The sequence below is a fragment of the Stenella coeruleoalba genome (assembly GCF_951394435.1).
Source record: "Stenella coeruleoalba genome assembly, chromosome: 12".
Lineage (NCBI taxonomy): Eukaryota > Metazoa > Chordata > Mammalia > Artiodactyla > Delphinidae > Stenella > Stenella coeruleoalba.
The window spans coordinates 48798721-48823215 of NC_137158.1; the positions used below are offsets into that span (position 1 = coordinate 48798721).

At 35.1% G+C, this 24495-nt stretch overlaps 2 protein-coding genes across 4 annotated transcripts in view; one reads left to right on the forward strand and one right to left on the reverse strand.

Moving 5' to 3' along the window:
* CEP85L (centrosomal protein 85L) overlaps positions 1-24495 on the reverse strand; it is a 154065-nt gene that overhangs the window by 79367 nt on the left and 50203 nt on the right. For all 3 annotated transcript variants that reach the window (XM_079939126.1, XM_079939125.1, XM_079939124.1), the window contains exon 3: positions 17190-17977. In XM_079939126.1, coding sequence (XP_079795252.1) covers positions 17190-17977 — 788 coding nt within the window. The remainder of the gene's footprint in view (positions 1-17189; positions 17978-24495) is intronic.
* Positions 857-12839, forward strand: PLN (phospholamban). Its single transcript, XM_079939127.1, has 2 exons — positions 857-1012; positions 9894-12839. The coding sequence occupies exon 2, from the start codon at positions 9991-9993 to the stop codon at positions 10147-10149; it is 159 nt and encodes a 52-aa protein (XP_079795253.1). The 5' UTR covers positions 857-1012; positions 9894-9990; the 3' UTR covers positions 10150-12839.

Genomic DNA, 24495 nt, shown 5'->3' on the forward strand with positions numbered 1-24495 from the left:
TTTCAGGAAAACAACTACTGCATTAAATGAGGCACACCCTTTCAGAAGTACTAAATTTCCAAACACATGCACACCTATTGTCAATAAAGTATCACTAGCTAGGATGCCACTGATTAGTGATTTGTGATTATTTCTTTTTTGCTAGAAAGTTACTCTTGATACTGTCAGCTTATTGGAATTTTAGTAAGATTTTACGGTAAGTTAATGTAGCTGTTAAAAAATCCTAAGTACTTAAATGTGTAAACAGTAACTTTTCTTGGGGTGATATCTATCAGTTCAAATGAGAATTACTATTCATAAAAATGTTGTTAAAGCCCTAACTGAGAAAACACAAAATTTTTAAAACCAAAATCAGATTTCTCAGCCTGGCTTTCTCACACATACTCTTCTCCCCCATACACACATAGGTATGAGAAAAGAAGAAAATAAGTCAGGAAAAGGTATAAAATTTGATTCTGTGACAATGTTTAATTATTGTCTTGCTAGAAGCTAACCTAATGAAGCTGCAGTATTAAAGCAACAGCAACAACAAACTCAATGAAAGCTGTTTGGCTTAAGCCAGTATTATTATTCTCATTCTATTAAAATTCCTATTACTCTATTTTAGTTCTTCAACATTATCACCCTCAGTTTACAATTACTTCTAAGCCTGAAGATGCATGAACCTTTAAAAAAGAGCTTTCTACCACGCTGAACTTACTTTTTCACTTATCTCCCATATACTTTTTAAAATAAAGAACAAAAGGCACAAAGTGTTAATGACCTTTCCATACCTAAGGTTAAGATAAATGACATTCTAAAAAGTTTGGTTGTGATAAGACTATGGCTAACCAATCATAACTTCAGAATTCCTGCGTGACATCATAAGACCTCCCTAGAACACTTTTTCTCCTCCACCTACTTCAATTGTTCCCATAACTCTGGTAACAGTCAGAAAACTTTCCAGCTAAACGCCAGATAATACTTCATACAACTTACAATATTCTATATTGTGATCATCACAACAGCCAAGGTAAGAAACAGATTTCACTGATTATGGCAATTCTTACTTTCTATAACTCAAACTTACTGAACTTTTTAAAAAGCTAATCATATTTTATAAACTTCAGTTCAAAGTTAGACAATAACATGTCTGACTGACATAAAGCTTAATTTCTAAACAAATGCTTACCCATTCAGTGATAGTAAGAATAAGACTTAACCCAGAAATGATAAAGATAGCATTCATCTTTGGTCCTGGTTGTTGGTTTATCATTTTAATTCAAACTTCACTTTTATTTTGCTCTTCAAAAGTAAATTTCTACCAATTAAAATATCTTTCAATCATGATACCACGTTTGGTACTAGTGGTGATTTGATTTCTCCATGCAAAAATATGGTTTCATTTTGTTATGTGTTACTCTGCTGAGAAGTAGGGTAGGACTGAGCTGTCTGCTTACATCCGGAATACTAAGAACAGTTGTGTTACTGGCATCACTACTCCAATATTATCATTATGATTCTTTACAGGGAATATTAATGAAGTGGAGTTTAAGAACATATAGCACGAACTAAGTCCAGTCAACTTCTATTAAAAAATCCAAGCTTTTAATAAATTGAGTTATTTATATTAAATTCAATATTATATCATAAATAACAAGTTTGGACATTTCAAAACACTTGTCAAAAATATGTAAAATTCTTTCTGAAGTTACAGAACATTAATTTCTTTATTTTAAAAATAAAGAGACGTTATTTTGGTAGCACAAATATTCCTAAGTATCTCATTTGAGTGAATTTGATCAAATGAATGTTTATTTTGCTATTAATGAATATACTTTTATCAAGTTACTAGCCTCCAGTGTTCCTCAGTTTCCTCTCTTGTATTTGGAAGGTGGAGAGGAGGATGAAAAAATGCCCAGGAATGGAGATGCCACCATAAATTTTATAACTTCTGTTTAAATTCTACTCTACTCTTTATCCTCAATTTAATATATGAAATGTGTTTTCATTCTTAACTTTCAGTCAGGGCATAAAGGATACTACATTGATTTTATTTCATTATTTTTATTTATATATATATATATGTCAAAATAAAATTTACCTCTAGAATTCTAAGTTCTTATGACCAATGTTAACTCTACTGCTTTTTATAGATAAGAACTTTGTATAATTCCTTAAGCAGCTTTCCTTGAGGCATGCAAAAGCATTTATAATTTCTGTCTACCACTGAGGCACCCTAACTGCCTCTAAGTATCTTCATATTCATAAAATGTTTTTCCTTTGATGTTACACAAGAGTCACTCAGTGCAGGTGTTTTATAAGCAGATTTATGCGTTTTTACTCAAATATCTATCAAATTACATTCTCACACTTCATATGAGATGTTCATGAATCCTTTTATAGTACCAAAATTTCACATCACATACTGCTCCACGAAGTTAATTTCTAGAAAGAGCAGAAATTCTGCTATTAAAGTTATCCTTCGTGTGCCAGATTAACGGAAATTACATAGTTACAGTGACTGTTATTCAAATTTGAAACATAATGCCCCAGTGCCAGACATAATGTCCCAACTAGTTCATCTCTTTCATAATGTGAAATTTAAGTACTGTCTTTGTTTCATGTGGTTTAAGACTAAGTGCTTAAAAGAAAAAAAAAAGTGTCTGATGAAATAAAATGGAAGAAATGTGAAAGATGTTTAAATTATGAAAAATTGATTAAGTCTTAAAAACACATGAAAGAGCTAGAGTACTCTGTCTAACTAAGAGGAGTCATGTCACTATCATTTCCTAAAACTCAAGTATCAAAATTATTTTAACAGTATTTCAGTGGACATAAAGGAAAATAATATTCCAGAAAAACTGCATTTCGTTACTTATTGATATTATTTATTTCTTAATCTCACTAATTAATTGGAGATAGAATATTTACATAAACAAAATAGTTCCCCAGAAGAATTAAAATTTTAATGTATTAAATGTATTAGGTAAAATATTAACTGTGTCATGTATTAAAGTTTTAAGTAAAAATTAAATGTAAAAATTAGAGTACCTAAATTAGACTGTATATTTATTACCAATCCTAGAATAATGAGGGCAATTAAAACTTCCTTCTTTATTCTTGAACAATATTCTAAATGCACCATATACAAATATTTCATTTGATCCTCTTAAATCCCTATATGTTTGACACTCCATCTCTATTTTACAGTTTAGGAACAGATGCAAAAAGGTGAACTGCCCAAGGTCACCGAGCTAGGAAATGGTGGAGCCTTGACAAGAGCCAAGATTTTATGACTCTAAAGCACACACACGTCTCATCCACTGATCAACATGGCTTAAAAATAAATCATGACATTGGCAAAACAAAATAAATTGAAAGTCCTCAAATGGCACTCTAAAAGGCAAAGTTAGAGGATACAAACTTCTATTTTAATTTAAAACCATTCCATTTCATTTAAAGTTAAATTTATGCATGAGGTATGATGTCCTTAATAGCCTTATAATATTCTGATCACTTTCAAAGCCAGGAATATAAGAAAGTTATAGATGTTCTCAGTTATTAAGCGATACACCCTGGAAGACAAACCTCAAACTAACTACACAGATTTTAAAGAACAATAACATGCACAAATTAAAGTTTCTTTTTATTTAATTTGTTTTATTGCTAAAATACTCATGTCTTTAATCTTTAGCTTTGATACCTAAAATTCAGGTTAATTTCTCCTCAAAACTTTTCAAAAAATTACATTTTGTTATGTACTGTTTCTTAATCTCACTAATTAATTGGAGATAGGAGAACACTTGCATAAACAAAAACCACACTTTCGTATTTTATTCCAGTTCCATATTAAATCCTTGGCTTTCCTAAGTTTCATTTCTGACCTCCTCACATTCTACCATTTAAAATATTTAACCTCATTTGTTCTGAAGTGCTTGAATAGAGCAATCTTGCTTTATTTACGCTATGAAAATCACTAACTTTCATCTAAACTGTTAACACGGTACTGATCACACCAGCAAAGAAGAAAACCTAAAGGTCAGAAATCAAGGAAGTGATGTTTCTAAATTACAGTGACCTAAATCAGATAATATGTAGTCTCTTTGAACATTTCCAGAAATAGTACATCAATGTTCTTACCCTACATAACTCTGAAGCATGTATTACCAGAGAAACACAAGAAAATGAGGCCTGGGTGTACATCTCCACCCCAGTAAACTTGTAGTCAACTGAGGACCTCTAGTGCTTTCTAAAATGTATTTCACCTTCAGGTCTTTCCAAAACAGGGAGAGAAGGGAGGCCAACTTACCCACATTAGTGGGGATATATTTAACTGGCATTCATTTTCCTTAAAACTTCCTCTACACTTCCTCCTCACATGCTTTTCCCCCCCAAAGAAAAACCTGAAGGTTAAAAAGAATATTTTAATTGCAAATAAATTAATCTTAGCATAATAAACAGACAATAAAGACAAGCCTACAGACTAGCAACAGCAGTGTGCCAATTTCAAAGAGAAAATCTGTACGCTGCTGTTTAATGAATTTTCCTAAAGGCAGAGCTTTGAACTCAGGGAAACAATTTATTATGGGGTCAATTTAGGGGTGGAGAATATGTTGATTTTTATATGTTTACACAATTCTTCTCATAACCAGGCAGAAGCAGCTTGAAGATTCTTTCAAATAGCCAGTGTGGACCAACAAAGCTCTGGAAAGTTGCTAACACAAAACAACTTCCAATACAACTTCCAAGTTTATTAGCATTAGGCAATCTCAAAAGGAAAATGATTCTACCAAAGTGAACTTTTGGATGCCAACAGATTGATGACAAATCTAATGATGAACTGTCCTGATTTAATTCAACAACCACAACAAAAAAGATGCATACACAATCGCTTCTGGATTATCTGAGAAAATGACAGCAAAGAGTAGGAAAAAATAACGCCCCCCCCCCCAATAATCCTAATATAGACAAGTCCTGTAACTCAAATCTATAGAGAATTCTAATCTTCTGAACCAACCTAATGGGAAAAATTTTTCAAAAAATGATCTGTCAGACTGTAGTCTTAGATGTGTATTACTTGAATTTACTAGCAAAATATGTCCATGTTTATTTTACTAAAAGCATAAACAAGCAGATAAAAATTAAAAGGGAAGCAAAATTCTGAACACCACAAATAAAGAATCTAAGGAATTTATGGTTTCAGCAGAGGGAGTACTGAAAAAAAACTGAAGTTCAGTAAGTTCTGCAAAGCACTGAAAGTGCTTAAATTACACGTGGGGATTACTGCTCAGCGTATATAACATCGTTAAGGTATCAATTGCCTAGCAAGTCATAAAGCAGACACCAAAAGTCTGCAAAAGTCTACTGAGGTTCCTTTTGCACAGGAATGCATCTGATGTTACCTTAAAAAATAGAAATCAATGCAGACAAAGTGAGAACTACTGCAGAAGCTGACAAGGTACCTTGCACCCAAAATGTTGCCTAACATGGCACATGATACCTGTTGAAGGATTAGAGTTGCCTGTAGTTTGGTCTCTCCTTCTTCCACTTCAAAAAAACAGAATACTATCTTGAACTTGACTGTATTTACTTCCCAATTTCATCTTTTTGAGCAAAAGAGGAAAAGCGGACAAGCAAAGGCTTTATAAATCCTACAAAGAACAGTAAAGAGTTATTCTTCCCATCCTTCCAAAAATTTGAATAATCACAGTGCCCACAGACATACAAGATATTCTGTGGGTACTTTTCTGCCTCTTACATGTAACTCAAGAGACAGGGATCTGGCACATCTACAACCAAATTCCTATCAAAGCATCTTTCATATTTTCAATATTCTGATACTAGGGCCCAGATGATGAATTAATTTTCGAAGTATCCTTACTCCTCTTGTCCTAAACACTTAACTTACATAACTGTCATCCTTTTAAAAAGCCCCCCCTGGGGGGGTGTTGGGGGGGTAGAGCTAATTTCAGTCTCCTTGGTTGTTTAGGCCAGATGTAAGTTCAGAATACCCCAACACAATCTATTTCTGACTATCCCAAAAGAATGCTCTAAAAGATTAAATTAAATGAAAATACAGTGAAACTATTTTTCTAGGCTCTCTACCAAATACTACTGCATTAACAGCTTGGCTCTAAGAAAGAGAAGGAAAAAAAGACTGCAGGAGTTCTAAACTCATAGGATGGCTGTGACCACAGAGGAGGAAAAAAAAGAAAAGATAAACACCTGACAACCATGCCATAAATTATGATGTAGTGAAGGTCACAGACAACTCTAAAAATAGGACTGTGCTGTTCCCACACACGTTTTTCCAATTCTCAACATATGACTGGAAGCCCCATCTTGTAGGGATGAATTTTGGCTTAATTATTATCATACAGATTTTGGAAGTTCAGCAGAATTAGGACTCAACACATTGCAGATTGTACCACTGTAAAATAAATTGGGCCCAATAAATTGCATGCATATAGCTAACATTTCAGCATGTAAAGTAGGTTTGTTTTGGTTTTAGCATAAGGTTATAAAGTGACTACAAATCACTTTAGAATTATAACATATTTCTAAGTTTGACAAGAAATAAGACAGTATCTTTGGTTGTCTCCTTTATAATCAATTTGTCTCCAGGAACAAACTATCCTTTTCCAACAATAGTTGGCTGAAGTATTATGAGATCATCTTTAAAATCTATTCATTGTATATTCATCATTAGATAGCTCATCTATTTAGGGCACACCTCTTTGTATTTCACAAACACCAAATATCCACTTGTACAAAGCCCACTTCAGGCTAACAAAAAGAAAGAGACTTGAGAAGAATATTGGAGATTATGTGTTTATCAAATTCTATTTTCTACATGGTTAATCTGTTAATCACAGCACTATCTTTGATCATTAATAATTTTCTAAAAATATTAAAGTAAATCATAAAAACCCTTGTTTAACTTCACTGACTTGTTCAAATGGTACTAATTTTGCACTAAGTACTAGAATACAAAATAAACACGTGATTTCTTATACTCACGAACTAGAATTCTAGTGGGGGGCACAGGCATGTAAATCAAAATTACAGCACAGCCCAATAGCCATATCTTGATACAGGTAATACCAGAGCCCTACTAAAACCCAACAGAGGTGATAACCAATTCTGCTTTAATGAGTAATGGAAGGTTTCATTAGGAAGTGATATTTAAACTGGGCCTTAAGGATTAACTGAAGTTTGCCTGGCAAAGAATCAAAGGTAGAGGCAGGGGGAGGGCAGACATTCCAGGCAGAGCCAGAACAACATGTGCAAAGAACAGAATCATAAAAGGGAATGAAGTATTTATGGAAAGGTGACATGTTTCATGTGACTCAAGTACCACTCACCAGTGTCAGGGTAGGGAGTGACTCTTGTATATGCTTCATGATGAATAACTGGCCTGCTCTTCCTTTGCCATGTTATATCTCACAATAATTTTAAAATTTAGACCTTTTATACCATTTAAGTCCTGAAACTTCACAAAAATTAAGTTTAAATAGGAATTACCAATGCTAATTCTTTACAACCTTCTTAGTTGTACTCTGTTATATAAAGAGATTAGTCAGATTTGTATAATAAAGTAACAGAGAAAACCTTCTCCACAATTACCCAACAGTATAAATCCGCTATATCTGTAATAAACAAATATAAGCCAAAACAACTTAAAGGATGCTTCTTCTTAAGGAACAAAAGAAAACCCCTTTATTTCTATAGTATTTTACCTGAGGAATTAAAAAAAAAGTAATTAAATTAAATTTATACCAAGATTATGCTGTCATTTTCTATTAAGTAACAGCCACTTGTGTTGGAGAATGAAGAATATATGCTAAAGATATATATATATATATATGTATGTATGCGCTAGAGAAACACAGTTTGTTACCAACTCTTTGAAAGAATGAAGTTTGACCTAAGTTGGTTTTTTGGATCTCCTCACTATAGGCCAATACTATGAAGGAGACCAGAGTCTTCAGCCAAATGAAAGCCCATAATTCAAACATATATATACACTACCAAATGTAAAATAGATAGCTAGTGGGAAGCAGCTGCATAGCACAGGGAGATCAGCTCGGTGCTTTGTGACCACCTAGGGTGGTGGGATAGGGAGGGTGGGAGGGAGATGCAAGAGGGAGGGGATATGGGGATATATGTATGCGTATAGCTGATTCACTTTGTTATACAGCAGAAACTAACACACCATTGTAAAGCAATTATACTCCAAAAAAGATGTTAAAAAAATTAATAGAGCCAAGTTGAAGTGCTGAAATTATATAGAATCTAACCACCATATACCACATGGTTTCTTTGTAACAATAAATGAGGAGTTCTAACTGATCAGTCCTAATATAGATCTTCCCCTTCCTCATTCTTTCAGTTCTTCCCTCTGCTGTCTTCAGCACTAGTCTCTCTCAGAAATACAGCTGAAGGTTGAGATGGGTTTTCATGAGACATATAGCCACTAGAGAGAAAATGAAATCAGGCAGCTGGGGTAAGGTAGTAATATCTTGATTAGCAGTGATATATCAACAAATGTTAACAGCTATTATCTTTGGCAGTTAATTACAGTTATTTTTAAAATTCCATTTCTAATTTTTCTTATTTCAAAATTTACACAGACGTATCCTGATTGACAACAAATATCACCAAATGTTAATAGCTATTATCTCTGGGCAGTTAACTCACAGCTAATTTTTAATCTATATCTAATTTTCTACAATGATCTGTTGTTTTAAGTTTTGTTTTGTTAATTAATTAGCACCAATAATTGATTAGGCAGCAACTAATTAATTAATTAGGCAGAATAGCTTGTGGGAGCTCTGAAAGAAAACAAATGGAAATGCTGTTCTTAAGTACAGGTCCTTTGCAAATAGCAACTGTCTGTGCTAGACAGTGAGATAATGATAATTTTATTACTATGCCTTCTGAGTCTTGACAGCCTTCAGTACTTAATATCATCTTGTTAAAAAGTTACTTAAAATAGCATATTCTACAAAGCTATAAAATCATAAAAAGGAATGAGAAACATTTGAATCTATAGTTCTGGTAAAACACTGCTCATTGAACTATTTTATTCTGGAGTGAAATCAACATCCAGAGAATAATTGAATGCATGCATTTCTTATTATACGACTTGCTCTGGAGCTAGTTATATACTAATGTTCACAAAAACTATGCTCACAGAGAAAAAGCCTTAATAAAACTATATGTAAGGACTTCCCTGGTGGTGCAGAGGTTAAGAACCTGCCTGCCAATGCAGGGGGCACGGGTTCGAGCCCTGGTCTGGGAAGATCCCACACGCCATGGAGCAACTAAGCCCGTGCACCACAACTACTGAGCCTGCACTCTAGAGCCTGCGAGCCACAACTACTGAGCCCGCAAGCCACAACTACTGAGCCCACGTGCCACAACTACTGCAGCCCACACGCCTAGAACCCGTGCTCCACAAAAAAGAGAAGGCACCGCAATGAGAAGCCCACGCACCGCAACGAAGAGTAGCCCCCACTCGCCACAACTAAAGAAAGCCCACGCACAGAAACAAAGACCCAACACAGCCAAAAATAAATAAATTCATTAAAAAAATAAACTATATGTAAGAACTTTTGCCCAAGGGAATAGCCCAAAACAAGCTGCACCCTAACCAAACTATACTTCCAGTCATTTTGAGAGGAGGAGGCAAAGACTAAAGTTATTACACCCCAAATACAAGACATCATGGTGACCATCACCAAAACAGACTGACAGAGACAGAGCAACACACACACAGACTATAGAGATATTTGATGTCATAAATACAAATAATGTTGAGGAAGAGGGATTAACGCAAAACTGTTTTGCCTGTTCAGAAGATAGGTTACACATATTATGCTAATCCATTTTCTATTTTTACATTCCAGACAACCTAAAAGAAGACAGTGATCTCACACTTGGCTGGCAGCTTTTTATCTTTCTCTTGACCGTTTAAAACTTCAGGCTTCCTGCCGTCCTGGTGTCATGGATAAAGTCCAATACCTCACTCGCTCTGCTATAAGAAGAGCTTCAACCATTGACGTGCCTCAACACGCACGTCAAAATCTCCAGAACCTATTTGTCAATTTCTGTCTCATCTTAATATGTCTCTTGCTGATTTGCATCATCGTGATGCTTCTCTGAAGTTCTGCTGCAATCTCCAGTGCTGCAACTTATCACCATCAGCTTAAAATCTATCATCCCATGAAGAAGGGAAAACAATACTACATAAGAGACCACTTCCTAAGTAGAAGAATTTCTTTGTGAAAAGGTCAAGATTTGGAACAAAACAAATTGTTAGCAAATGTATTCATCTGCTGGATGTTGTAAACATAAAAAGGGCTTTATTTTAAAAAATTAACTTTAAAATGACTATAATGTAACTGCTAATTTTCTCAAAAGAGCTTATAAGTTTCTATCCCAAATCTTTCCTAAGGATGAACTGGGGTTTAATTTTGAAATTGCACTGCTAACAAGTTCACTTCATATATAAAGTATTAGCTTCACTCTTTGGGGGTAAATATAATTTATACTGTACTGTAAAAGCCTCTTTGATGTTTATTAAGTATTTTTCAGGTCTTTACCAAATATATCAAAATAATCATTCAAATGAAATGTCATCATTTGAAACAGCCCTAACATCTGTTATCTTTACTATCATCATACAGAAGTCTTTGTAGTAATTCTATCAGAACCTACATTCTAAAATAGAAATTACGTTTTTTGTATACTACCCTAATATTTTAAGTTTATGTGAATCAAGTTAAAAAACCAAGATCATACCCTTACATAAGTAAAATTTAACTAATTTTTTCAAAGAATTACAGAATTTTAGCACATGTAGGTAAACTGTAAATCTGTTCTCTCTAGGACTTTATGATCAATAGACAAGAACTGTTGGTTAATTTAACATCTGACATTGTGATTAGCCATAAATACTAATACACTAATAGAACAGAATCAACCTTAATTTAAGGCACTATAGCTAATTATCTGAGTTAGAGCACATAACTGCCACACTGTATCTCTGGAATCATGAAATTTTAAGACATCAGAATGATTTTACAGGTGGTCTTCTGTTCTAATCTCACACTCAATGTAGGCAAGGAACAGAATAAAAGAAAAAATATTATTTCCAGCATTAAAAAATAAAATTTTTAACTATCTCTCCAAAATTAACAAATTCTTTGATTAAATTTTGAAATGAACTTTTTTTTTTTTTTTGTGGTATGCGGGTCTCTCACTGTTGTGGCCTCTCCCGTTGTGGAGCACAGGCTCCAGACGCGCAGGCTCAGCAGCCATGGCTCACGGGCCCAGCCGCTCCGCGGCATGTGGGATCTTCCCAGACCGGGGCACGAACCCGTGTCCCCTGCATCGGCAGGCGGACTCTCAACCACTGCGCCACCAGGGAAGCCCTTGAAATGAACTTTTTATCCCACTATTGTTTATGATAGGGCTTAGCTATTTTCATTTATCTATCACCCAGATGGTAAATACATATTTGGTAGGCCACTCAATTACGCTAAATTATAGATCCAGCAATACTAATCTAGTCTCCTCTAGTCATTTAAAAATATCTTCCAACAACTCATTAAACAATAGAAGTAAAAACTGGTTTAGAAAATATATTCACCAAAATTTGGTAATTTAAATTGACTCAGTTTAAAATTAAGTCTAAAATGGTTTACACCTATATTGCACAATCCGATAATTTTAACTTACGTTCAAGACATACTAGCGATATAGTAATTATTAAAGGAGTAGAAAATATGTAATTTCCTACGATTTGCCAAAATATGGTTGCTAAAAGAACTGGAAAAGTCAGTGCTGACCTTGGTTTGTAACACAAGTGCTACTAAGAAAATAGTGAAGGAAATATTGCTTTTAAGTTTTTTCTGAATCCCTGAGGGGTACTGGAGACAGGAAGGGGGAAAATTTTGGTTCACTGATTATCTGAGAACAGAGGGAAAAGGGGTTTCTTACTAACAGAGGGATTTCTTGAGTGAAACCTCATCTATGGGTTGGATATCCCTAACATCAACTAGAAGAGCTTATAAACAAGAAGTAATGCATTCACTCCACTGGTGTCAATAATAACCCATGCAAAAAATAACCAAGTTCTGTAATTAGCTGCAATGATCTTAAAAAATAAGTGGAAATTTTACAATAATAAGTTCTATCCTTTTCATTATGTTGCTCATTACAACATCAACTTCAAACCATAAGCTGTGAGGTTATGGAGTTTTTCCTAAGTCAAACAGAAATAAAGAATTTTTTTGTTTTTCATTCTGCCTTTAACAGAAATTAAAACCTTATACTTGAGGATTACAGAATACTGTACCTTAGATTATATTGTAATGTACCTTAGATTATATTGTAAAACAAAAACCCATTCTTTAAATGCAACTTATTTATTCTGTTTATCATGATGTGTAAAGAGTAAGATATAATGAACTATGTATTTAAACATTTTAAAATACCAAATGCTCAAATACTTTCTACTGTAGAATAAACTCTAATCTTACTTTACAGGGTACCAAAACTGAACTAATTCTTAAATGTTTAATGTTGTCTTTTTTATTTTATCTCGTCCAAAATGTTTATTTAATGCAAATAACCTACATTAAAATGAACCTTCTTGAACTCAGTGAAATTGCTCATGATTGATATGACCATAAAACAATCTAATTATAAGCAGTTTTGATTTTGTAGGTTGTTTTCAGTGACTTTCCCCAAATAAAATAAGATCAAGATTTCCTAGTACAGACACAAGAGGGCAGACCTACATAAAACAATGAATTTCCTCCTGTCTAGAAGTTATTTATCCTTTGATTATTTTTGAGTTCTGGAAAAGCGAGAAAATGGTAAAATTTCAAAAACATTTGCTCTTCTTCTAAGTAACAGCACACTTTAAAATGTCTAAAAATTATATGCCAGTACTATACAGAAAAGATGACAGATTGAAAAAAGCCAAACATATTAATAAGTTTATTCATTAAAACATGTATACAAAAATCAATTATATGCATTTTAGTTAGCTAGTGAATGTCGTATCCTATCTATTGAGAGTGTCACAGTGTCCACATCTTTCAATGCAATTGTGCTATATTATGTTAAACAGTAAAAAAGTTAAAAACAAAACAGGGTGCAAAAATAAGAAAAAAAGAAAACTTTCTTTTCAGAGAATGTAATAGAATACACAAAATGCTCTCACATTAAAAATAAAACCTTTCATTTATATGTGATGTTAGACAAAAAGCAAGTCATTTAGCTTTAAGTCATTCTACCAAATATTTATATTTTTTATTTATATAGGAGAAATCTTCCAGTAAAATACGTTGAAATCATTAGGTGCCAATATCCTGGCTGATCAAGCCTCTCCTTGGTTAAAACAAGCACAAAATTTTATCTTCCTCCTCTTAATGATTGCAACCCAGAACTCAGAAAGATCCTACAGAATATAAGAGAAAAGAAGAACTACTTTGTCAATAAAGAGAACACTTCTTCACTTCTGTCTGGGGGGTCCACTGTGAGCTTATATGGACCCAATGGACACTGCTGTGTGTAGAAGTATGCATCCTCCAATCCCTTCTCACCCCACCCCAAAAGGGAAATGCAAAAGGGTCCTGGAATGGGAAACAGTCTTTCCAAAGAGAAGATAAGACTTTGCTGTTTGTTTTTCTCTTATGTCATAGTCCATGTAGGGTTAGACAGCTTTTGGGGAAGGTGGAAAGAGAGCAGCAAATGTAGAACAGAGGAACGAACCAAAGATTGTGGTGGACATTGCACATGGAGGCCTATACTCTAATCAACTGAGGGCATTGATGGCTTCTCTTCATTCTCAAGGGAAAACGCTTCAGAGTTCCACATCACCTACACTCTAGCTGATTTAATAGGAAACCATGGGAATCAAAGAACACCATGCACATAAGACTGTGAGGCTGGCTCAGTAATTATTTAGAACTGAGTTCTAAGAGGAGTGACACTTCCATGTTACAATACTAAACTTTTGAGGGTGTAAAGGGAGAAAGGAGGTTCTGAGGATCAATTGAGATAAAACACTCTGACAGCTACAAAGTTCTAGATAAATTTATGGTGATGTTAGATTGTGACTCTCAGCCAAATTCCTCTTCTTTGTTGTAAATAGTTTTTGTGTTTTTTTTTTCTTCACGGTGACAAGCAGTTGTCCTTGAAAATCATACACATTCTCACAATTTATGAGATGGGATAATTATTATTAAGCCTCTTCCCTTTATGCAAAAATTAGACTAAAAGAAAATCAATGTTTTTAAAGAGACTTAAGACAAAGATGACCACTTTTAAAATACAGTATTTAGAGGCTCCAAGGAGAAGGTATTTAGAATTTTTTTTCTGTAGTAGTCCAAGAGAATTAGAAGAGAAGCGGTCATTTAAACACTGCAATTAAAGTGTCTAGGTTTTCCTTACCTGGTTTCATCTTTCTACTATGAAACTTAAATGCACTATAAAGAGACCATCCCAAAGAAGGTTAATCAAAAAGTAGGGTTTCCCAAGCACAAGCAAGTTTTGTCCCTTATAGACTTCTTCCTGTACCAACGCACCAAGAAAATTTAAAAATTAGTTTTCTCCACAAAGCACCTCCAAGCTCCCTACCCTCTCTGCACTGCTTCAAGGTCGGGGAAAACTTCGATTACAGAAGCGGGTCCTCCCACCAGAATGGAAGAAGGAATGAATTAGTACTTATTCCTTTAAATTCACTCAACTCTCACAGTTACCTCCCTATCGCACCTACCGTTCTGCAGGTTGGAGCAGAACATTCAGCCCCTCCCCCCACCACCCGAGGCCGCTCCACTTCTGTGTAAAGACACCAGCTGCAGAAACAACTACTTGAACCCTGCTCTCCTATAATCACAAGCACCTGAGAACTAAAATATGGTAGTATTTGATAAATTAGGTCTCCTATCTTTCAACTGCTTGAATAGATAAATCACAAATAAATCTGGTTAAATTGCTCTTTTCTGATTTGTAATTCACACATCATAATGATACTTCTGTTTGGTTATGCAATTTAAATATATATAATCAAGATGATAAGAACTATGTCCAAAACAAGAGTAAAGAAGGCACATGCGATGTGTTAAGGGTTCTCCTGTGAATGTAGCACATTAGGTTATGTGTGTGTTTTGGAGCTGCACTCAGATTTGTGAGGTTCCTAGGTAAGTGATTTCCTTATCCTTTCATAGAATATATTCCTTTAATCTTTGTTACTTTTTTATTAGTAATTGTAACGATTAGCAATTTTAAGTTTTTACTCTAGGGAAATTTTACAATTTTCAATGGAATTACTTTGTTTCAGAAAATTCTGGCAATCGAAAAAAAATTGGATGATAGAATTTATGAAAAATTCTACAGATAATTGGTTTCCCAGTTAAAATGAGCTGTAGAAAATTACCATGGAATAGAAAACATTTCCAGATCAAGAAATTTAAACATTTACATGTTACATTAGGGGGTACACACCATTTTTCTTTTATGTAATATTATTGTAAAATGTTTTCCTTAAAATGATTAATAAACCCTGACATTCAATTTAATTAAAAAAAATAAGCACATCTATTTTATAAACCTAAATACATACCAACCACTACCAAAGCTTTATAAATGACTTTAGTTACACCTTCTCATTTTATAGATGTAGAAACCGAGAAGAAACATATATATGGCAAACAGGTTCATGAAAAGGTGCTCAACATCACTAATCATCAGGGAAATTCAAATCAAAATCACAATGAGATATCACCTCACACCTATCAGAATGGCTATTATCAAAAAGACAAGAAATATCAAGTGTTGACAAGAATGTAGAGAAAAAAGAAACCTGTACACGTTGGTGGGAATGTAAACTGGTGCAGCCACTATGGAAAACAGTATGGAGGTTCCTCAAAAATTAGAAAGAGAACTACCATATGATCTAGCAATTCCACTTCTGGGTATCCATCTGAAGAAAGTGAAAACACAAACTCGAAAAAATATATATGCACCCCTATGTTCATTTCAGCTTTACTGACAATAGCCAAGACATGGAAGCAACCTAATTATCCATCAGTAGATGAATGAATAAAGAAAATGTGCCATATCTGTGTGTGTGTGTGTGTGTGTGTGTGTGTGTGTGTGTGTGTGTGTATGGAATACTACAATAAACAATGGAAAGTTATTCATCCATAAAAAGGAAATCTTGCCATTTGTGACAACATGGATGGACCCTGAAGGCATTATGCTAAGTGAAATAAGTCAGACAGAGAAAGACAATTATGTTTTTAAAACAAGCAAACAAAAAATCACAATCATATATACAGAGAACAGATTGGTGGCTGCCAGAGGCTTGGGCTGGAGGGTGGGTAAATGGATGAAGGAGATCAAAAGGTACAAACTTTGTTATAAAATAAAAAAGTCACAGGGATACAATGTACAGCATAGTGATTATAGTGAATAATGCTGTACTGTATATCTGAAAGTTGCTAAGAGTAGATCTTAAAAGTTCTTATTACAAGGAAAAAAATTTTGTAACTACGTATGGTGATGGATGTTAACTAGAGTTACTGTGATGATCATTTTAAAATATATACATATATTGAATCATTATGTTATATACCTGAAGCTAATATGTTATATGTCAATTATATCTCAATTCAGGAAAAAAAAAAAAAAAGGAAAGAAAGAAAAACTCAGGCCCAGAGATACTAAGTATTAAGTGACAGGTAGAGAATCATCCAGACTCTGAATCTGATACAACAAAATCCAAGCCTTCATACACCCAAGTTAATGTTCTTTCTATTATACCATGCCAGCTCCTTTGTTTCTGTTTCAAGTATTGAAACAGAATTGAGTATTTTTTGCTTTGTTTATGTTTATGCCCATTTAAAAAAATGAGAAGGAAAATAAAGGCCAAGGCAGGTAAAGGTTTAAAGTTTTCCGTGTTACTCCAAAATAAGCCCCTCAAATATTTGGAGTCTCAAATATTTTTTAAGCTTTGTTTACCAATGCAATACTTTTAGAGTTTATAACATTTATGCTTATTATCCTGTAGGGGAAAGGAAAAGCAAAACAACCTGTGCCTATGGACACACTGTCATATGCTTACTTCAAGTGCGCTGGTACTCATAACATCCACTGGAGGGAAGCAAACACTAGATTTTGAGCCTTACCTGCACTGGTGTTTCAGTTTCATGTCGAAACCCTTCAATCTGCTGCTGCTGCCAAGGAGCTATACTGTGAGAGTCCTCTGTAGTTCTACCTTCCAAAGGGTTTGTCCGCAACTGCTCAGTAAGCCACATCTGCGTCCTCACAGAAGGCTGAATGGGAACTCCACCTACTGCTTGTTGACCAAGCATTAAATATTTCGGCGGTTCAAAAGCCTCTGAGCTTGTCATAACGGGCTTGCTTTCAGGTAAGGCACTATATGTCATGTCTAAGGCCTGTCTCCTAGGAATGGAGGAAGAAGCTCTAAAGTCCTCTTTGCTGCAACTCTCAAATTTATATTTGTTGTCCAGAGTTGATGGTCGTTTTTTATTTATTTCCTTGTCCTCTAGCTTAAGCATCTCCATACTGTCATGTAAACAGCTAGGTCCAATTGTCCTTAGTTGTGATGTTAAAGCCTTGTCTCTCCCTGTCTTTTCTAAACCTCTCCTTGACTCTTCTGTGTGCACAATGCCACCCTGGCTGCAGTTACCTGGGACAGTGAGTTTGGATAAAGATGACCATTTCCGGAGAGGCCGGAAGTCCTTCATGTCTAGTGAAGAGTCCTGCTCTCCCCTACTGTGGTTTCCCAATGTTTGCATAAGGCTTATACTCCATTTTGAGCCATCTGATGTCAATGATTCCCTATGTTTGGAAACTGAAGTGCTGGAGTTAGATGGCATGACATGGGCAGTAGGAAGAGTAACCAACGATCGACTAGGCTTAAAAGATAATGTGCCACTTGAAGTTGAATGATCTGGAAAGAAAAAAGAATGCCAAATTAGTTGTAATTAACAGAAAAAAAAAAAAGAGGCAAAATATAAAACGCCAAAACAAAAATCTGAACATGGTTTCCCAGCACAGGTTTTTCAGAGGCACTTTCATCAAAATGAGGGGCTTATTATTGTTACTATTATTACTCCTTTAAGTTTATCTGAAACAAATCAAACATACTTTCAAATATCATTTTCTAAAAACGGATACATAACAAAATATATGCTCATCTGCCATCTACTTACAGATGAAAAATGACTGGGAAACAGGTTTATATTCATGCTATTTAATCTAAGTATTGTGCCTTAAAAGAAAAATCCATCTCTGCATTGAAAGGTCTTATTCATGATCTATCACTGAAGCCTCAGACACAACTTTATTAAAAAATCGTATCTCTTAGTGTCTTTCCTCAACTGTGGAAATAGTGGCCCAATATGAACATTTTAGCACCTCTCAAACTACAATTCAAATTAGAATATGGGTAAAGGTGCTCCTGCAATAATGGAAAATAATCAGAAAGTGTTCTAGCAATATATTTGCAGATACAGAGTAGTTCCTACACTCCCAATCTCCCTTAATGGCATCATCAATAATATATTTCCCAAGCTAGAACACTTGGAGTCTACTTTGATTCCTATCTTTCTCTGCACATTTACTAAATCCCCATGTTGTACATTTATTTGTTTATTTATTTATTTATGGCTGTGTTGGGTTTTCGTTTCTGTGCGCGGGCTTTCTCTAGTTGTGGCGAGCGGGGGCTACTCTTCATCGTGGTGCGCGGCTTCTCACTGTCGCGGCCTCTCTTGTTGCAGAGCACAGGCTCTAGACGCGCAGGCTCAGTAGTTGTGCCTCAAGGGCTTAGTTGCTCCATGGCATGTGGGATCCTCCCAGACCAGGGCTCGAACCCGTGTCCTGTGCATTGGCAGGCAAATTCCCAACCACTGCACCACCAGGGAAGCCCACGTTGTACATTTTTACTTCCAAAATGATTACATAGTTACTGCTGTAGGTCAGGCCTTCACATAATACTACCCTACACATAGGAACAGCTGTAGTAGGCTCTACGGAAGCCCAAAGGATAAATAAGGGCCTCTATACTCAATGGACTTACTATCAAGTACCAAATTAAAATCAAAGATTATCATTTTTATCACATGATATCTAGAAAGGGGATAGCGATTTGAAATGTAGGGGGAGAGGAGGTGGGTGGTGAAAGGCAACTTTTACAGTTTTTTCTGTATCTTTCCATGTTGTTTGACTCATAACAGAATATATTTAAATATTAGTTGTGAGCTTTGATACTGTTTTGAAGAAATAAAATAATAGAAAAAGAAATGTTGAGAAAGTCATAAGAAAATTCAGATGAGAAAGACCCAGGCAAACTAATTAAAAAATGGAATTCCAATAGGTCTTTGCACAGAATTTATTCACCTGGAGATGAAAGGGGAAAAACATTATAGATGAAAGAATACAAGAAAAAGTAATATAGTAGACATTTACCATGTAACAGTTTCCCATCAGCTTCTGCAGAACCTTTTCATACTCAAGAAAATTCCCACATTACAAGCCCAACCTTCCAAAATAAATTTTAGACCTTAAATTCCCAACATACCCTGCAACTATGATACAGACATTCAGAAGGACCTGCACAAGATTTGTTTGGAAGTGAGTCACATGAGAAAACAGGCTCAGTGTGGAGCTACCACGTTTGGCAACAGCAGAGGCATTAGCCCCCAACAATGACAGCAGCAGAGGTGGCCAAACCAAGTTCTGGCCCAGAAGTGGCAGCAGTTGGGCAGCAATGGTGGTTTCCTCCAGTGGGGCTGGAGGGTGCCAGTTCTCAGAGGTGACTGAGGTATATTACCTGGAAGCTTAACCATAAGCCTGGCTCTCCAGCCCTCCTCAAAAATTCTGAGTTAACCAAATGCCCTTAAATAAATTCCTCATCTGCTCAATCATCCAGTCAGCTTCTTCTACTGATTCAGAACACTAACTGATCCAAGTATGAAGCCAGGAGAATATGGCCTCAAAAGAAGAAAAACAAATTATCCCATTTATCTGCAGTATGCAGTAAGTATCAAGAAAAGCTGCTCAAGATGATTCTTGAAAGGTAAATGTAAAGCAGAGCTGTGCAAATCTTCAAACACCCTGCTACAGAAACAGCCTACCCTTCATTCGGCAAGAAATGTGACCTACCAAAAGTTTCCAAACAAAGGAGCAAGTGACATGACCAAAACTGTACTTAGGATGATTATTCCAGTAACTGCTGAGGACAAATTAAAGCAAAATGGTTGGCAGCAGGAAGATTAATGGATTATTATGGTAATCAGTAGAAGAAGGAAATAGAGAGGAATATGCTACTGAAGGTCAGTTCTAAATAGAAACAGGATAAATGACCCCCAAATTCTATGGAATATTGGTATTAATACATTACAGCACTATATCTACACCTATATATGTGTTTGTGTTACTATTCCTAAAGGAATATTTGTATTAAAATCATCATAGCCTCTAAAAAATATCTTCAATTCTTTAAAAAACAAAAAATGAGTTTTATATCAAATTTAAAATTTTCAGACTTTTACATTTTTAAAAAGCTGTAAGTAAAGATGGTGTAAAGGCTAAGTGTAATATTTTTGAAATCAGCATTTTTAGATTCAAATCCTGGCTCTACCACTTAGTAGTTGCATGTTCAAACAAGTTACTTAACCTTCTTGCATCAGTTACCTCATCCATAAAGTAAAGAGGACAACAGTGAAGATTAAATGAAATAATACATGTAAAGGACTCAGAAGAATTCCAGGCAAAATAAAGACTATTACCAGACACAAAGAAGGATACTACATGATGATCAAGGGGAAAAAAAATTGATTGATCAAGGGATCAATCCGAGAAGAACATATTACAATTGTAAATACTTATGCACCCAACATAGGAGCACTTCAATACATAAGGCAAAAATGCTAACAGCCATAAAAGGGGAAATCAATAGTAACACAATCATAGTAGGGAACTTTAACACCCCACTTTAACCAATGGACAGATCATCCAAAATGAAAATAAAAAGGAAACACAAGCTGTAAATGACACATTAGACAAAATGGACTTAATTGATATTTATAGGACATTCCATCCAAAAACAACAGAATACACATTTTTCTCAAGTGCTCATGGAACATTCTCCAGGGCAGATCATATCTTGGGTCACAAATAAAGCCTTGGTAAATTTAAGAAAATTGAAATTGTATCAAGTATCTTTTCCGACCACAATGCTATGAGACTAGATATCAATTACAGGAAAAACTCTGTAAAAAATACAAACACATGGAGGCTAAACAATACACTACTTAATAACGAAGTGATCACTGAAGAAATCAAAGAGGAAATCAAAAAATACCTAGAAACAAATGACAATGAAATCACGAAGACCCAAAACCTATGGGATGCAGCAAAAGCAGTTCTAAGAAGGAAGTTTATAGCAATACAATCCTACCTCAAGAAACAAGAAAAATCTCAAATAAACAACCTAACTGTACACCTAAAGCAATTAGAGAAAGAAGAACCAAAAAACCCCCCAAAGTTAGCAGAAGGAAAGAAATCATAAAGACCAGTTCAAAAATAAATGTAAACCATTAGCCAGATTCATCAAGAAAAAAAGGGAGAAAACTCAAATCAATAGAATTAGAAATGAAAAAGAAGAAGTAACAACTGACACTGGAGAAATACAAAGGATCATGAAAGATTATTACAAGCAACTATATGCCAATAAAATGGACAACTTGGAAGAAATGGACAAATTCTTAGAAAAGCACAACCATCCAAGACTGAACCAGGAAGAAACAGAGACTATAAACACACTAATCATAAGTACTGAAATTGAAACTGTGATTAAAAATCTTCCAACAAACAAAAGCTCAGGAGCAGATGGATTGACAGATGAATTCTATCAAACTTTTAGAGAAGAGCTAACACCTATCAGTCTCAAACGCTTCCAAAATATAGCAGAGGGAGGAATACTCCCAAACTCATTCTACGAGGCCACCATCATCCTGATACCAAAACAGACAAAGATGTCACAAAAAAATAAAACTACAGGCCAATATCACTGATGACATACATGCAAAAATCCTCAACAAAATACTAGCAAACAGAATCCAACAGCACATTAAAAGGATCATACACCATGTTCAAGTGGGGTTTATCCCAACAATGCAAGGATTCTTCAACATATGCAAATCAATCAATGTGATACACCATATTAACAAACTGAAGAAGAAAAACCATATGATCATCTCAATAGATGCAGAGAAAGCTTGCGACAAAATTCAATACCCACTTATGATAAAAACCCTCCAGAAAGTAGGCACAGAGGGATCTTACCTCAACATGATAAAGGCCATATATGACAAACCCACAGCCAGCATCGTCCTCAATGGTGAAAAACTGAAACTATTTCCACTAAGACCAGGAACAAGATAAGGTTGTCCACTCTCACCACTATTATTCAACAGTTTTCGAAGTTTTAGCCATAGCAATCAGAGAAGAAAAAGAAATAAAAAGAATCCAAATCGGAAAAGAAGTAAAACTGTCACTATTTGCAGACGACATGATACTATACATAGAGAATCCCAAAGATGCTACCAGAAAACTACTAGAGTTAATCAATAAATTTGGTAAAGCAGCAGGATACAAAATTAATGCACAGAAATCTCTTGTATTTCTATACACTAATGATTAAAAACCTGAAAGAGAATTTAAGGAAACACTCCAATTTACCATTGCAACAAAAAGAATAAAATACCTAGGAATAAACCTACCTAAGGAGACAAAAGACCTGTATGCAGAAAACTATAAGACACTGATAAAAGAAATTAAAGATGATACAAACAGCTGGAGAGATATACCATGTTCTTGGATTGGAAGAATCAATATTGTGAAAATGACTATACTACCCAAAGCAATCTACAGATTCAGTGCAATTCCTATCAAACTACCAATGGCATTTTTCACAAAGCTAGAACAAAAAATTTCACCATCTGCATGGAAACACAAAAGACCCCGAATAGCCAAAGCAATCTTGAGACAGAAAAATGGAGCTGGAGGAATCAGGCTCCCTGACTTCAGACTATACTACAAAGCTACAGTCATCAAGACAGTATGGTACTGGCACAAAAAGAGAAGTACAGATCAATGGAACAGGTCAGAAAGCCCAGAGATAAACCCATGCACATACGCTCACCTTATCTTTGATAAAGGAGGCAAGAATATGCAATGAGGAAAAGACAGCCTCTTCAATAATTGGTGCTGGGAAAACTGGACAGCTACATGTAAAAGAATGAAATTAGAACACTTCCTAACACCAAACACTAAAATAAACTCAAAATGGATTAAAGACCTAAATGTAAGGCCAGACACCATAAAACTCTTAGAGGAAAACAAAGGAAGAATACTCTATGACATAAATCACAGCAAGATCCTTTTTGACCCACTTCCTAGAGAGATGGAAATAAAAACAAAAATAAACAAATGGGACCCAATGAAACTTAAAAGCTTTGGCACAGCAAAAGAAAACATAAATAAGATGAAAAGACAACCCTCAGAATGGGAGAAAATATTTGCAAACGAAGCTACTGACAAAGGATTAATCTCCAAAATATACAAGAAGCTCATGCAGCTCAATATCAAAAAAACAAACAACCTAATCCAAAAATGGGCCGAAGACCTAAATCGACATTTCTCCAAAGAAGATATACAGATTGCCAATAAACACAGGAAAGGATGCTCAACATCAGTAATCACTAGAGAAATGCAAATCAAAACTGTAATGAGATATCATCTCACACCAGTCAGAATGGCCATCATCAAAAAATCTGGAAACAATAAATGCTGGAGAGGGTGTGGAGAAAAGGGAACACTCTTGCACTGCTGGTGGGAATGTGAATTGGTACAGCCGCTATGGAGAACAGTATGGAGGTCCCTTACAAAACTACAAATAGAACTACCATATGACCCAGCAATCCCACTACTGGGCATATACCCTGAGAAAACCATAATTCAAAAAGATTAATGTACCACAATGTTCACTGCAGCTCTATTTATAATAGCCAGGACATGGAAGCCACCTAAGTGTCCATCGACAGATGAATGGATAAAGAAAATGTGGCACATATACACAACGGAATATTAGCCATAAAAAGAAATGAAACTGAGTTATTTGTAGTGAGGTGGATGGACATAGAGACTGTCATACAGAGTGAAGTAAGTCAGAAAGTGAAAAACAAATACTGTATGCTAACACATATATATGGAATCTAAAAAAAAAAAAAGGTTCTGAAGAACCTAAGGGCAGGACAGGAATAGAGATGCTGACGTAGAGAATGGACTTAAGGACACAGGGAGGGGGAAGGGTAAGCTGGGACGAAGTGACAGAGTGGCGTGGACATATAAACACGAACAAATGTAAAACAGAGAGCTAGTGGGAAGCAGCTGTACAGCACAGGG

What these genes read in the sequence shown, in the direction of transcription:
- PLN (XM_079939127.1), top strand. Translation starts at nt 9,991, where the DNA reads ATGGATAAAGTCCAATACCTCACTCGCTCTGCTATAAGAAGAGCTTCA.